The 14,604-nt window shown below is 48.8% G+C and overlaps 1 protein-coding gene across 2 annotated transcripts in view; it reads left to right on the plus strand.

Moving 5' to 3' along the window:
• Positions 1 to 14,604, plus strand: part of LOC141113256 (lysosomal protective protein-like) — a 98,486-nt gene that overhangs the window by 81,495 nt on the left and 2,387 nt on the right. For both annotated transcript variants that reach the window (XM_073606271.1, XM_073606270.1), the window contains exon 14: positions 11,818 to 11,919. In XM_073606271.1, coding sequence (XP_073462372.1) covers positions 11,818 to 11,919 — 102 coding nt within the window. The remainder of the gene's footprint in view (positions 1 to 11,817; positions 11,920 to 14,604) is intronic.

Here is a 14,604-nt window from a genome sequence, read left to right on the forward strand (position 1 = left end):
CCGCTCTTCTCTTCATCTTCTTCTTCATCCTCTTCTCTTCTTCCTTCTTCTCTTCATTTTCTTCTCCGGGCCGCTCCGCATCCAGATTCTGATAAGCCCCCCGCCCGCAGCCCCACACAACCACCGGCCAGGGTTGTGGGGATGAGGACCTTGTCCTCATCAACATGGGGACAAGGTGTTTTGGGGGGCTACCCCAAAGCACCCTCCCAATGTTGAGGGCATGTGGCCTGGTATGGTTCGGGGGGGGGGCCACACTCTCGTCCCCCCTCTTTTCCTGCAGCCTGCCAGGTTGCGTGCTCGGATAAGGGTCTGGTATGGAATTTAGGGGGACCCCCACGTCATTTTTTTTTTTAAATTTTGGTTCGGGATTTCCCTGTGGGGAATTCCCATGCCGTTTTTATCAATGAACTTCTATGTGTATTGTCGGCAATGCAATAGCCGCGGGTAGTTTTAAATGGGTTTTTTCCTTCCAAATGTCATTTTGCTGTCAGACTGTTCTAAACACGGGAAACATGCGCCCCTTTACAGGCATACTATAGACACCCCCCAGGTACAAAATCTAAAGGGATATTACACTTTTATTGTTTGACTTTAAGCATTATTAAAGTCACTGCTCCTGAAAAAACGGCCGTTTTTAAAACTTTTTTTTGCATTGATCCATGTCCCCTGGGGCAGGACCCAGGTCCCCAAACACTTTTTATGACAATAACTTGCATATAAGCCTTTAAAATTAGCACTTTTGATTTCTCCCATAGACTTTTAAAGGGTGTTCTGCGGCATTCGAATTTGCCGAGAACACCCCAAATTGTTCGATGTTCGGCGAACTTGCGAACAGCTAATGTTCGAGTCGAACATGAGTTCGACTCGAACTCGAAGCTCATCCCTAGTAGAGAACAATTAGAACTCTTGATAACTTTTCATTGCTTTCTATAGTCCTATTTAGGAGCTTTATCCTCACTTCCTGTCTTTATATGGGTCTAGGCAGAACAGGAAGTGAAGAAATTCTCCCCATTTCTTGTTTATTTGGCAAGTTTCAGACAGAACAGGAAATGAGGGAAAATACCCCAACGGGGACACGGGCAACACTAAAAACAAAGTTTCTAGTAGATTAACGTAACCCAGTAAGGAGGTCTATAAAATCACAAAAGAATTAACCTGTAATGAAAACTGCATTTTACATACCTGTCCATAAGTCTGTGTCACGGTCTGGAGTCAGGCTCGGAGGCCAGTAGCTATAGCAGCGAAGGAGATCGTCACACAGGTCACCTTGGCTGATGACACGGGTTCACCTGAGGTGCGGGGTCTAAGCACTAACCGGTATTCACCAGAGCTCCTGATGGTGGAGATGGGGTTTGCTGCGTGTTACTACCAGGTCACGGTCCTCAAGATGGCCCCACCAGAAGGTGAGCAAGCCAGGGTCCAGTAGCAGATATAGCAGGTAGGGGTCAAGCAGAAGCGTAGTTGAGAAACAAGCCAAATATCAGTAATGAATAGTTCCAGGTTGGAATTCAGCAGAAGCGTAGTCGGGGAACAAGGCAAATATTGGTAATGAAAGATAGCAAAGATACGGTTGCCTTTACCAGGCACAATATTCTGATGACCAGGAAGTACAGAGACATGGTTTAAATCAGAAAGTTCATGGGAGAAGCAAAGAGTTCAAGATTCATACAAGGAATTGTCTAAGGAGCTGTCCAGCCTTCTAGGTGGCTTAGCAAGTAGAGTCACCGCCAGACAGAAGTCCCAGGTTCAATCCAGGTCCTAACAGTCTGTTTAATAAAACTTCAGCCTGTAGCAGAACCTCTGATGCTGATCTTATTCGGGTCCATTGGTTGAAAAGCTTATCCCCTCAGTCTGGTTCTTCCTGCTGAACCCTACTCATTAATGACCTAAGGGTTGTCAGGAACAACCACAGCTGACAGAGGGGCATCCCACTCAACATACCTGGGAGCATGGCGGACAGGTATGTATAAAGCTGTTTTCCTTACAGGTTAGTTCATTTGTGACTTTTAACCACTTCCCATCCGGCCACTGCGTATATGCGGCTGAGCAGGGCAAGCATCATTCTGGGAGGATGTGCCTGTGCGTCTTCCCACTTCTAGCCAGATTGGGGTATTGGGCTTTCATTTACCCTGGAACCATGTAATTGTTGTGACCAATCAGAGCAAACATAGGACAATAAGTAAAAAAAAAATTCTGTCATTGCATACAACTGTGATTTCTGTGGTTGGTCACCGTGATCACATGGTACAGGGCCAATCACAGCAGCCCTGTACCATGTGATAGCTGTGGTCAATCACAGTCATCACATTATAATATAATTATAATATAATAATATATTATAATATATATTATATAATATATATATATATTATAATATAATAATATATTATAATATAATATAATATAACTGGATACTAACATTTATAGGTACAGTTGATCCAGGGAATATCCGATCGCCTCGTGGGGGATCAGGGAGGATTTTTTTTCCACTGCTGTAGCAAATTGGATCATGCTTTGCTGGTGTCTTTTGCCTTCCTATGGATCAACTGTGGGTATAGGATTGTGTATATGGGATTGTGTGATTTTTTTTTTTTTCCATTTTATTGGTTGAACTAGATGGACTAGATGTGTCTTCAACCTGACTAACTATGTAACTATGTAAAACAGTAGAAATTTTTACCTGTCTCATAAAATGATAAAAATCTCATTTGGATACAGTATTGCATGTCTGGGTAGGTGTCATTCAAAGTGTGACACCTCTGAAAACTGAAAAAATGGCCTGGACAGGAAGGGGATTTAAAGTGACAGATTTTTAGATGGTTAAAAAAACCTGTCATACAGTGCCTTGAAAAAGTATTCATAACCCTTGAAATTTTCCAACACAAAGTAGCACATAATTGTGAAGTGGAAGGAAAATGATGAATGGCTTCAACATTTTTTAGAAATAAATATGTGAAAAGTGTGGTGTGCATTTGTATTCAGCCCCCCCTGAGTCAATACTTTTGTCAGAGACTATACTCACCGAGGCCGAGATGCCGAGAGCGGCTCGCCCTTACGACCACGCGCACCCGACCCCTGGAGGTGATACAGGGAGTTGGGGGCACGCGGAGGCACGGGCTTCCGGTGGTGACTGGATCTCTGAAGGAAGTCCGTGTGGCCGCTGGGCACTGGAGAAGCTGCAAGACAAGCGGTTAAATGGATCAGGGTATCAGCTCGGGCAAGTCCGTTAGTCAGGCAAGGACCAGGGGTCTCAGGCAGGCAGAGAGAGTAAACGTGGAACAAGCAAGGATCCGGGGTAACTGGCAGGCAAGAACAGTCCGTGATAACAAGCAGAGGTCTGGGTATCAAGCAGGCAAGAGGATAGTCCGTTATACAAGCAGTGGTCTGGGGTATCAGGCAGGCAAAGAGGATAGTCCGTTATACAAGCAGAGGTCTGGGGTATCAGGCAGGCAGAGAGGATAGTCCGTTATACAGGCAGAGGTCCGGGTAATAGGCAGGCAAGGAGTAATCCGTTAATACAGGCAGGGGTCAATATAGGCAACTTTCAGAGAACAGGGTAAATGACAGGCACAAGGAGCAGGGTACAGCTGACGACAAACCAGCAACCCGACTGGGTGCTGGAGCCGTCAGAAGTAGCCCTGCGGCGAGCGCGTCACCGTGACGCGCCGCCGTGCACCCGCACGGTCACGGCGCGCACACGGGGACCGCCGTGCACCCGCGCGCGCCGCACCATTGGGCCGCGAACGGGTGTACGGCGCAGCGTGAGTCCTCCGCGCATGCGCCGTGGAGCCCGGCGGACGGAGGCGGCTTGTGCCTCCTGACAGTGCCCCCCTCCTAAGGGCGGACACTGGACGCCCAGACTGGACATCACCTCCGGGTGGTCTCGGTGAAAGGCTTGAATTAAGCGTGGTGCATGTAGATTCTTCGCGGGTTCCCAAGAGTTGTCCTCAGGTGGATAACCCTTCCACTGGATCAGATACTGCAGTTGTCTGCCCTTCTTCCTACAGTTAAGGATGGACTCCACCTCAAACTCATTCTCCCCATCCACCCTAACTGGTGGCGGGGGAGGCTCCCCTCTTTCCGGGAAAGTGCTGTCCACTACGGGTTTCAGTAACGACACGTGGAAAACAGGATGGATCTTGTACGTCTTTGGTAGTGCTAGCTCCATAGCCACAGGGTTGATAATTCTTTTGATGGGGAAAGGACCTATGAACTTTGGTCCCAATTTCCGCGAAGGCACAGATAATTTAAGATTGGTAGTGGATAGCCAGACCTCATCTCCTAGTTTAAAGGTAGGATTTTCTCTCCTGCCCCGATCATACTGTTCCTTGTAATCCATTTGAGCCCTTTGTAACATATCTTGAATCCTTTGGAAATTTGTTTGTAAAGAGGCTATTCTGTCCTGCACTGCAGGGACTGCTATCTCAGGAACATCGTTGGTCAGAAAGGTGGGATGGAAACCACAATTCGCCCAGAAGGGCGTTTGGTTAGTAGCAGCGTGAACAGAATTGTTATACGCGAACTCTGCGTAAGGGAGAAGACTTGCCCAATCATCTTGAGATCCCGAGCAAAAACACCGTAGGTATTGCTCTAGAGTCTGGTTCGTCCTTTCCGTTTGGCCGTTACTCTGGGGGTGATAGGCTGATGAGAGGCAGACTTGGATATTCAAGGCTTTGCAGAGCTCCCTCCAAAATTTGGACGTAAATTGTACACCCCTGTCCGATACGATGTTCTTTGGTACTCCATGGAGTCTGATGATCTCCTTCAAAAAAATATTGGCAGTCTCTAAGGCCGAGGGGGTGCCCTTCATGGGCAAAAAATGGGCCATCTTGGAGAAACGGTCAACCACGACAAAAATAGTGGTAAAACCCCCCGAGGCTGGCAGGTCCACTATAAAATCCATAGAGACGTCGGACCATGGTCGTTCGGGAATAGGTAGAGGCCTTAGTAAGCCCCAAGACTTGGCGTTTCGACCCTTGTTTCTCTGACACAAAGGGCAGGATGCCACGTATTCTTTGCAATCCCGTCTCCACCCAGGCCACCAAAAGGAACGAGAGACTAGTTCGGACGTTTTCCTTATTCCAAAATGCCCTGCGAGCTTATGGTCATGACACATCTTGAGAGTTAGCGCCCGTGTCTCCTGTGGCACAAAGATCTTTCCCCGGATCCAAAAGAAATTACCGTTTCTTTTTAAGGATTGCACCTCTGGTTCCATGCAAGCGTTAGACGCTGTTTTAATGGATGACATCAGATCCACTTGTGTTATCCCAAGGAAGTTTTGGGACGAGAGGATTGTTCCAGGTTCTGAAGCTTGGGACTCTGCTGAGAACATCCGTGAGAGTGCGTCCGCCTTTCCGTTCTTTGAGCCAGGTCTATAGGATATGTGGAAGTTGAAGCGAGAGAAAAAGAGAGCCCAGCGGGCTTGTCTAGGTCTTAGTCGTTTTGCCGTCCGTAGATATTCGAGGTTTTTATGATCTGTAAAGATCATCACCGGATGTAATGCACCCTCGAGCAGATACCTCCATTCTTCTAAGGCAAACTTTATGGCCAGCAGCTCTCTGTCACCCACGTCGTAGTTTAACTCTGGCGGGCTAAGTTTCCGAGAAGCGAAAGCAACGGGGTGAAGGATGGCTTTGGGCCCCTGTCTCTGAGAGAGAATGGCCCCTGTGGCAATTTCCGAGGCATCCACCTCCAAAACATATGGCTGAGAAGGATCGGGGTGGCGAAGAATTGGAGCCGAACTAAACAGATCCTTTAATTTTAGAAAGGCTTCTTGTGCGGCCTCACTCCACCGGAAAGGGTTGTGTTGACGAGTTAGCTGGGTGATAGGTGCTACAATGGTCGAGAATCCGATAATGAACTTCCGATAAAAATTAGCAAATCCTATGAATCGTTGGACCCCTTTTTTATCAGATGGAGCTGGCCAATCCTGGATAGCTTGTATCTTTTGGGGATCCATTGCGATCCCGCCGGCCGATATGATAAACCCCAGAAATTGGACCACTGACCTCTCGAATTCACACTTCTCCACTTTCAGATAAAGCTTGTGTTGTCTTAATATAGCGAGGACTCTTTTGACATGCTTCTTGTGTAGTTCCATCGTGGGAGAAAAAATGAGTATGTCATCTAGGTAGACAACAAGGAAGTCATCCAGGTATTCTCGGAAGATGTCATTAACTAAGTGTTGGAAAGTAGCTGGAGCATTGCATAGCCCAAATGGCATCACCAGGTACTCGAAGTGCCCAAATCTGGACCTGAACGCTGTTTTCCATTCATCTCCGGCTCTGATTCTAATAAGGTTATAGGCACCCCGCAGGTCAAGTTTGGAAAAGACCTTGGCAGATCGGAATCGTTGAAATAACTCCGGAATGAGTGGTAGTGGGTACCTGTTTTTAATAGTAATATTGTTGAGCTGCCGGTAGTCCACACAGGGTCTAAGGGACCCGTCTTTTTTCCCAACGAAGAATATCCCTGCTCCCGCAGGTGAGGACGAAGGACGGATAAACCCCTTTTCCAGGTTCTCATCGATGTATTGTCTGAGCGCCTCCAGTTCGGTCTCGGAGAGAGGGAATATACGACCGAACGGGATCACTGATCCTGGTAACAGGTCGATCGGACAGTCATAAGGCCGATGAGGTGGTAGGCGATCAGCCATTTGTTTATTAAAGACCTCCTGGAACTCCAGATATTCAAAGGGAATCTGCGGCAGTTTGTCGGACGAGGTAGTAATTGTAGCACAAACCTTCGAGTTTAGAGGGAGGCAATGCTCCGAGCAGTATGGAGAGGAGAAGGACACCTCCTTGGTGCTCCATTGGATCTGCGGATCATGAGCTTGTAACCAGGGCAGGCCGAGGATGACTGGGAAGATAGGAGACTGGATGAGGTCGAGCCGTAGTAGTTCTTGATGCCCGGAGTCGGTGGTTACTAGGATGGGCTGGGTCTCTTGGGTAATGGGACCGGACCTCGGAAGCGACCCGTCAGCTAGATGCACCTGTAACCCTTGGGTCTTGGTTTGCAAGGGAATGCGGAGGCTGTGGGCCAAGGTTGCATCCATGAAGCAGCTACAGGCCCCCGAATCAATGATGGCGGGTAGGCGAGACTCCCCTTCCGGTAGCTGCAAGGAAACAGACAACATCACATAAGACTTTGGAGCATCATTATCCTGGTAATTCATCAATTTAGGCTGGAAGGACTTACTGGGCCTTATTGGACAACCGCGCAGAAAGTGTCCCGCTCCCCCGCAGTACAGACACAAATTGGATTGCCGTCTGCGTTGTCTCTCCTCTGATGTTAGCGGGGCCCGGACCAGACCTAGCTGCATGGGTTCGGCTTCAGGAGGTGTGATGGAGGAGGTAGACGGCATGGATGGGGCTCTGAATGGCGTCCACGAAGGGCGTGGACCCTGAAACCGCTCGGAGCGGCGTTCTCGCAAGCGCCTGTCTAACTGCGTGGCTGCCTGAATGAGGTCTTCCAAAGTCTCTGGGGTCTCCATCCTGGCTAGCTCATCCTTAAGGAGTTCAGACAAGCCTTGACGATACTGGTAGCGAAGAGCCGGCTCGTTCCAGTTCGTGTCGGCCGCCCATTTACGGAATTCGACCGTGTAGTCTTCAATGGGCCTCCTTCCCTGGGACAAGTGGTGTAAAGTGGCTTCAGCAGTAGCCTTCCGTTGGGGGTCATCATAAAGTTTGGACATACCTTCAAAGAAGGTGTCAATGGAATTTAACACGGGACTTCCTTGTTCCATTAAGCCGTGGGCCCAAGCCTGAGGTTCCTCTGATAGCAATGAGATAGCGAACCCCACCTTGACGATCTCTGATGCAAATGTCCGGGGCTGACGGCAAAGTAAAGAGAACATGCGTTCTTGAAAGCTCTGAATCTCTTACGGTCCCCTGAAAACCGTTCGGGCGTAGGGACCCTAGGCTCGGGAAGCGCCATGACGACCGTAGGACTGGCGGAGGCCTGGGGAAGCGGACCTTCATTGCCGGGTGCCGGAGCTGCAGCGGCGGAGGGAAGTATTCCAGCAATCTGTTGGAGGCGGTTGTCAACCTGAGCGTACCCCTCTTGTAACTTCTGGACTGAATCGGCCAAAGTGGAGACCTGTTGACATAGGATCTCCAGAGGAGAGCGCGCTCTGTCGGCCTCGGACATCTGGCTGGTTTGTACTGTCAGAGACTATACTCACCGAGGCCGAGATGCCGAGAGCGGCTCGCCCTTACGACCACGCGCACCCGACCCCTGGAGGTGATACAGGGAGTTGGGGGCACGCGGAGGCACGGGCTTCCGGTGGTGACTGGATCTCTGAAGGAAGTCCGTGTGGCCGCTGGGCACTGGAGAAGCTGCAAGACAAGCGGTTAAATGGATCAGGGTATCAGCTCGGGCAAGTCCGTTAGTCAGGCAAGGACCAGGGGTCTCAGGCAGGCAGAGAGAGTAAACGTGGAACAAGCAAGGATCCGGGGTAACTGGCAGGCAAGAACAGTCCGTGATAACAAGCAGAGGTCTGGGTATCAAGCAGGCAAGAGGATAGTCCGTTATACAAGCAGTGGTCTGGGGTATCAGGCAGGCAAAGAGGATAGTCCGTTATACAAGCAGAGGTCTGGGGTATCAGGCAGGCAGAGAGGATAGTCCGTTATACAGGCAGAGGTCCGGGTAATAGGCAGGCAAGGAGTAATCCGTTAATACAGGCAGGGGTCAATATAGGCAACTTTCAGAGAACAGGGTAAATGACAGGCACAAGGAGCAGGGTACAGCTGACGACAAACCAGCAACCCGACTGGGTGCTGGAGCCGTCAGAAGTAGCCCTGCGGCGAGCGCGTCACCGTGACGCGCCGCCGTGCACCCGCACGGTCACGGCGCGCACACGGGGACCGCCGTGCACCCGCGCGCGCCGCACCATTGGGCCGCGAACGGGTGTACGGCGCAGCGTGAGTCCTCCGCGCATGCGCCGTGGAGCCCGGCGGACGGAGGCGGCTTGTGCCTCCTGACAACTTTGTAGAACCACCTTTCACTGCATTTACAGCTGCAAGTCTTTTTGGGGATGTCTCTACCAGCTTTGCACATCTAGAGAGTGACATTGTTGCCCATTCTTCTTTGTAAAATAGCTCAAGCTCTGTCAGATTGGATGGAGAGCGTCTGTTAACAGCAATTTTCAAGTCTTGCCAAAGATGCTCAATTGAATTTAGACCTGGACCGTTCTAACACCTGAATATGCTTTGATCTAAACCATTCCATAGTAGCTCTGGCTGTATGTTTAGGGTCATTGTCCTGCTGGAAGGCGAACCTCCGCCTCATTCTCAAGTCTTTTGCAGACTCTAATGCCCTGTACACACGACCGGTTTTCCCGTCGGAATAAACTCTCAAGGTTTTTCCGAAGGAGTTCTGACAGAAGTCCGCTGAAATTGTCTTGCATACACACGATCACACCAAAGTCCAACTGTCAAGAACCCGGTGATGTACAACACGTACAACGGGACTAGAAAAAGGAAGTTCATTAGCCAGTACCCAATAGCTTTCGTCTCGTACTTGCTTCAGAGCAAGCGTTGTTTTTGGTACGTCGGAACAGCATACAGATGAGCGGTTTACCCAATAGGAATTGGTTCCGTTAGAAATATTTAAAACATGTTCTCATTCTAGGTCCGTCAGAATTTTCGACGTAAGAAGTCCAATGAGGCATACATATGAACGGAATATACGATGAAAAGCTCCCGTCTGACTCTGACCAGCTTCCCTGTCCCTGCTGAAGAAAAGCATCCCCACAACATCATGCTGCCACCACCATGTTTCACAGTGGGGATGGTGTGTTCAGGGTGATGTGCAGTGTTAGTTTTCTGCCACACATAGCGTTTTGCTTTTAGGACAGAAAGTAAAATCTTGGTCTCATCTGACCAGGGCACCTTCTTCCACATGTTTGCTGTGTCCCCCAAATGGCTTCTCGCAAACTGCAAAAGGGACTTCTTATGGCTTTCTTTCAGCAATGGCTTTCTTCTTGCCACTCTTTCATAAATTCCAGATTTGTGGAGTGCATGAGTAATAGTTGTCCTATGGACAGATTCTCCCACCTGAGCTGTGGATGTCTGCAGCTCCTCCAGAGTTACCATGGGCCTCTTGGCTGCTTCTCTGATTAATGCTCTCCTTGCCTGGACTGTCAGTTTAGGAGGACAGCCATGTCTTGGTAGGTTTGCAGTTGTGCCATACTCTTTCTGTTTTCAAATGATTGATTGAACAATGCTCCGTGAGATGTTCAAAGCTTGGGATATTTTTTTATAACCTAATCCTGCTTTAAACTTCTTCACAACTTTATCCCTGACCTGTCTGGTATGTTCCTTGGCCTTGATGATGCTTTTTGTTCACTAAGGTGCCCTAACAAATCTCTAAGGGCTTCACAGAACAGCTGTATTTATACTGAGATTAAATTACACACAGGTGGACTCCATTTACTAATTAGGTGACTTCTGAAGGCAATTGGTTCCACTATATTTTAGTAACGGGTGTCAGAGTAAAGGGGGCTGAATACAAATGCACGCCACACTTTTCAGATATTTTATTCGTAAAAAATGTTGAAAAACATTTATCATTTTCCTTACACTTCACCATTATGTACCACTCTGTGTTGGTCTATCACATAAAATCCCAATAAAATACATTTATGTTTTTGGTTGGTCCCTTAGTGGAAAGAGCTTCACCCCCCTACCTCCGACCATGACAGGTTCTCCGACTGGCAGAACCATCACTTCTGGTTGGACTGCAAGCCGCAGTCCCAACCCTAAGCTGCTCTCTTGCTTCTGGATAGGCCCTCAGACAGCCTAGCAGCCAAATGTGCCTGGGATAGGCCCAAACTCCGGCCTAGCAGCCCGGGCAGCCAACAACAACACATCCACCCAGACCGCCGTCCAGGTGGCACAGAACTCTGATCACCTGACTCCACCCAAATTTATAGGTTCTCCCAGCAGGCTAAGGGGCCCAAGAAAACCTCTGACCATTGGCTGAGACACCCCATGTACTCCTAATCTGTCCTTGCATCGCCCTTGTCCTATCTAATGTCACCAAGTACCCGGCCACCCAGCGACAGAAGAGAGAAGTGCGGCAATTCCAGACTTAGGGTGAAATCAATTGATGCCTAACAATTGGCCAAGGCAACTATACCTGGCAAGTAAATTTAGGAGCAACCCTGCCTAGACTTCAGGGTGCTACATCTACGTTTTTGGTTATAACATGACAAAATGTGGAAAATTTCAATGGTATGAATACTTTTTCAAGGCACTGCAGCTTGACAAAATTGTATTTTCTTCTGTTTTCTGTAAAAGGTGCAGAACTGAGAGGTGGTTAGGGGGTGGAACCAAAGAACAGTGCTCGGAAGTGGGTAGGAGGCAGAGACAAGGTGTGACAAGGAGGGAGTACCTGCACGTATTCTCTGAGGAAAAAAAAACCCTGAGTTTACATATGAAGAATTTGCAGAAAACTAGCAATTGCTTTCGGGATAATTAGTAGCTGCTTCCATGGTCCTCTTATGATAGGTTTACTTTAAGGACAAATGTTAGGGTTATGTTTAGAGCTTTTGGTTGGTGTTAGGAGATGTAGAAAACTTTTAAACTGGATCTCTGGATCACACAAGAAATGATTTGCCATCTTTTCATATCTAGCTCACCTTGGAACTCTGTGATATATGGCCTCTGGCTTTAATTTGAGGCATTGAATAACTTGATATTTTACAAAAGGGTCTTACTGGTGTAAAAAAAATACATACAAAATTGTCCTCTGCTATTAAGTAATATTTTCATCATATTATATCCTATTTTGTACAGTGGAATGCGTTCTTTATAGTTGCAGGTACAGTACAGACCATGGCTGTATAAGGAAGAGGGCCATTCACAGATTGCAGGATTTACAAAGCAATACGCCAATCTTACCCTTTTGACTGTGAAGGTACTGTATCACTAGCTTTTGTTCTTTCCTTTGATCAAGCAGCAAAACATAAACATTTCCTTGCCCTCCACTAATTAGGACACTAAACATTACACATTCTCTCTGTAGGACATTAATTACATAGCTTTTCTTCGACCACAGTTTTCTTACTTATGTTTGGTACAGCCTGTGTCTCTTAAGCCCCATACACACGATAGGACATTGTACAAACTCTCCCTTGGATTTTTGTACAAAGGGCATTGCCCAAAAGTTTGTCTTGCATACAGACGACAGGACTTTTCCAGCCAACTTTCACCATATCACGTGGTTTTTCAGCTCTTTACCACCACCCTTTGGTCAACTTCTGTATTGTTGTCTGATATTGTGTCAATCTCGCCACTTTTATTGGTGAGATTGACACCTTGCAAGCCGGGTTCACACTGGTGGTACAGCGTACCCCTACCCATTCACCTAGGAAAAAAAGTGTCAATAAATAAAACACACTACACAGGTTTTTAAATTAATTTATTAGGCAGCTCCTCTTCCGACTTCGGGGGTCTTCTTCTGACTTCGGGGGTCTTCTTCCGACTTCGGGGGTCTCTCCGGCGTCTTCTCCCTCTCTCCGGTGTCGTCTCCGTGCTCTCTGGTTCTTCTCCGTTGCCTTCTTCCTTCTGCCGGGCTCCTCCGCTATCTTCTGCTCTTTTGCCGCTCTTTTGCCAGCGGAGGAGCCCGGGCATCTGGATCGTCTTCTTCCCTCTTCTCTTCCAGAGATGTTGACATGATGCTCTCTCTGGCTGTAATGCTGTCTGTGCACTCTGCTATGACTTATCTAGGCGGTGACCCCGCCCCCCTATGACATCACAGTCCCGGGGCATGCTGGGACTGTGAAGTCATAAGGGGACATGGTCATAGGATGACATGACCACGCCCCCTTATGAGATCACAGTCCCAGCATGCCCCAGGACTCTGACCTCATAGGGGGCAGGGTCACCGCCTATATAAGTCCATCGCGGAGCGCTCAGAGACCATTCCAGCTGGAGAGAGCATCGTGTCAACATTGGAAGAAGAGAAGAGGGAAGAAGATGATCCAGAGGTCCAGGCCACCGCTAGCAAAAGAGCGGGAGAAGATAGCGGTGGAGCCGGCAGAAGATCCGGACACCGGGAGAAGACGCCGGAGAGACCCCCGGAGTCGGAAGAAGACCCCCGGAGTCGGAAGAAGACCCCCGAAGTCAGAAGAAGACCCCCGAAGTCAGAAGAAGACCCCGGAGCTGCCTAATAAATTAATTAAAAAACCTGTGTAGTGTGTTTTATTAGTGACACTTTTTTCCCTAGGTGAATGGGTAGGGGTACGATGTACCCCAAACTCATTCACAAAGGGTGGGGGGCCGGGATCTGGGGGCCCCCTTTTTAAAGGGGGCTCCCGGATTCTGATAAGCCCCTCGCCTGCAGACCCCGACAACCAACGGCCAGGGTTGTCGGGAAGAGGCCCTTGTCCTCATCAACATAGGGACAAGGTGCTTTGGGGTGGGGGGGCCGCAGGGCGCCTCCCTCCCCCAAAGCACCCACCCCCCATGTTGAGGGCATGCGGTCTGGTACGGCTCAGGAGGGGGGGTGCTCGCTCGTCCCCACCCCCTTTCCTGATCGGCCGGGCTGCGTGCTCGGATAAGGGTCTGGTATGGATTGGGGGGACCCCCACGCCGTTTTTTCGGGGTAGGGGGTTCCCCTTAAAATTCATACCAGACTGAAGGGCCTGGTATTCCCCCAGAGGGGAATTCCCTCTCGCGCTCGCCGCAGTGGGAAAATATGTTTTTCCTATTGCAGCCAGCGCAAGATGTACAGTACACTGTCGCCGAGAACCAGGGCGATCGGGTAGCGCTGGAAACATTCTCGCGGCTGCGTACTGTAGTTTGTACAAAAGTCCGATGCTTTTGTGTACACACGATCGGACTTTGCTCCATCAGACTTCTGTTGCGGGAAAGTTTGTCCGTTCGCACAGCCAAGAAAAGTCAGATGGAAAAAGTTTGTCCGATGGAGCATACACACGGTCGGATGTTGCTCCAAAACAGCTAATTTGCATGCAGAGACATTCGCACAGCAAAATTTTAACAAATGGATTCCTTTGTTTCTCTAGTAGTCTTTTCACATTTTTAATGCACTTTCTGCCATGCTTACCAAAGTCATAGAAAGGAACACCAGAGAGTGCCTAAGTGTAGCATTAGAAATACTTTAATGATAAAAGCCAATATGCAACTCACACATCCCAGTACAGATCCCATGTGGATGGATGGCAGATCACTCCATTCCAGGAAACAGCCTCACCGCCACTGGCCCAATGGAAGAAACCAGGAAGAAGGCTCAGAACCAGGAACCAGTAAGCCAGGGATCTCAGTGGAGTGCGGACCTGGACCAGAAGTGATGTCAGATGTCAGATGTTGCTGGAAGGCAAGCCTAGATATATCCTTTGCCCTCCAGCAACATCTGACATCACTTCCAGTCCAGGCTGCATTCCACCGAGATTCCTGGTTCCTGGTTCTGAGCCTTCTTTCTGGTTTCTTCCATCGGGCCAGCGGCATTGAGGCTGTTTCCTGGAATGGAATAGTCTGCCATTCAGCCACATAGGATCTGTACTGAGATGTGTTTATGATAGGCTCCATATTTTGTTACCTTTGTGAGGTGCTTATTGTCTTTTTATCATTAAAGTCTTTC

The sequence above is a fragment of the Aquarana catesbeiana genome, linkage group LG12, assembly GCF_042186555.1.
Source record: "Aquarana catesbeiana isolate 2022-GZ linkage group LG12, ASM4218655v1, whole genome shotgun sequence".
NCBI lineage: Eukaryota > Metazoa > Chordata > Amphibia > Anura > Ranidae > Aquarana > Aquarana catesbeiana.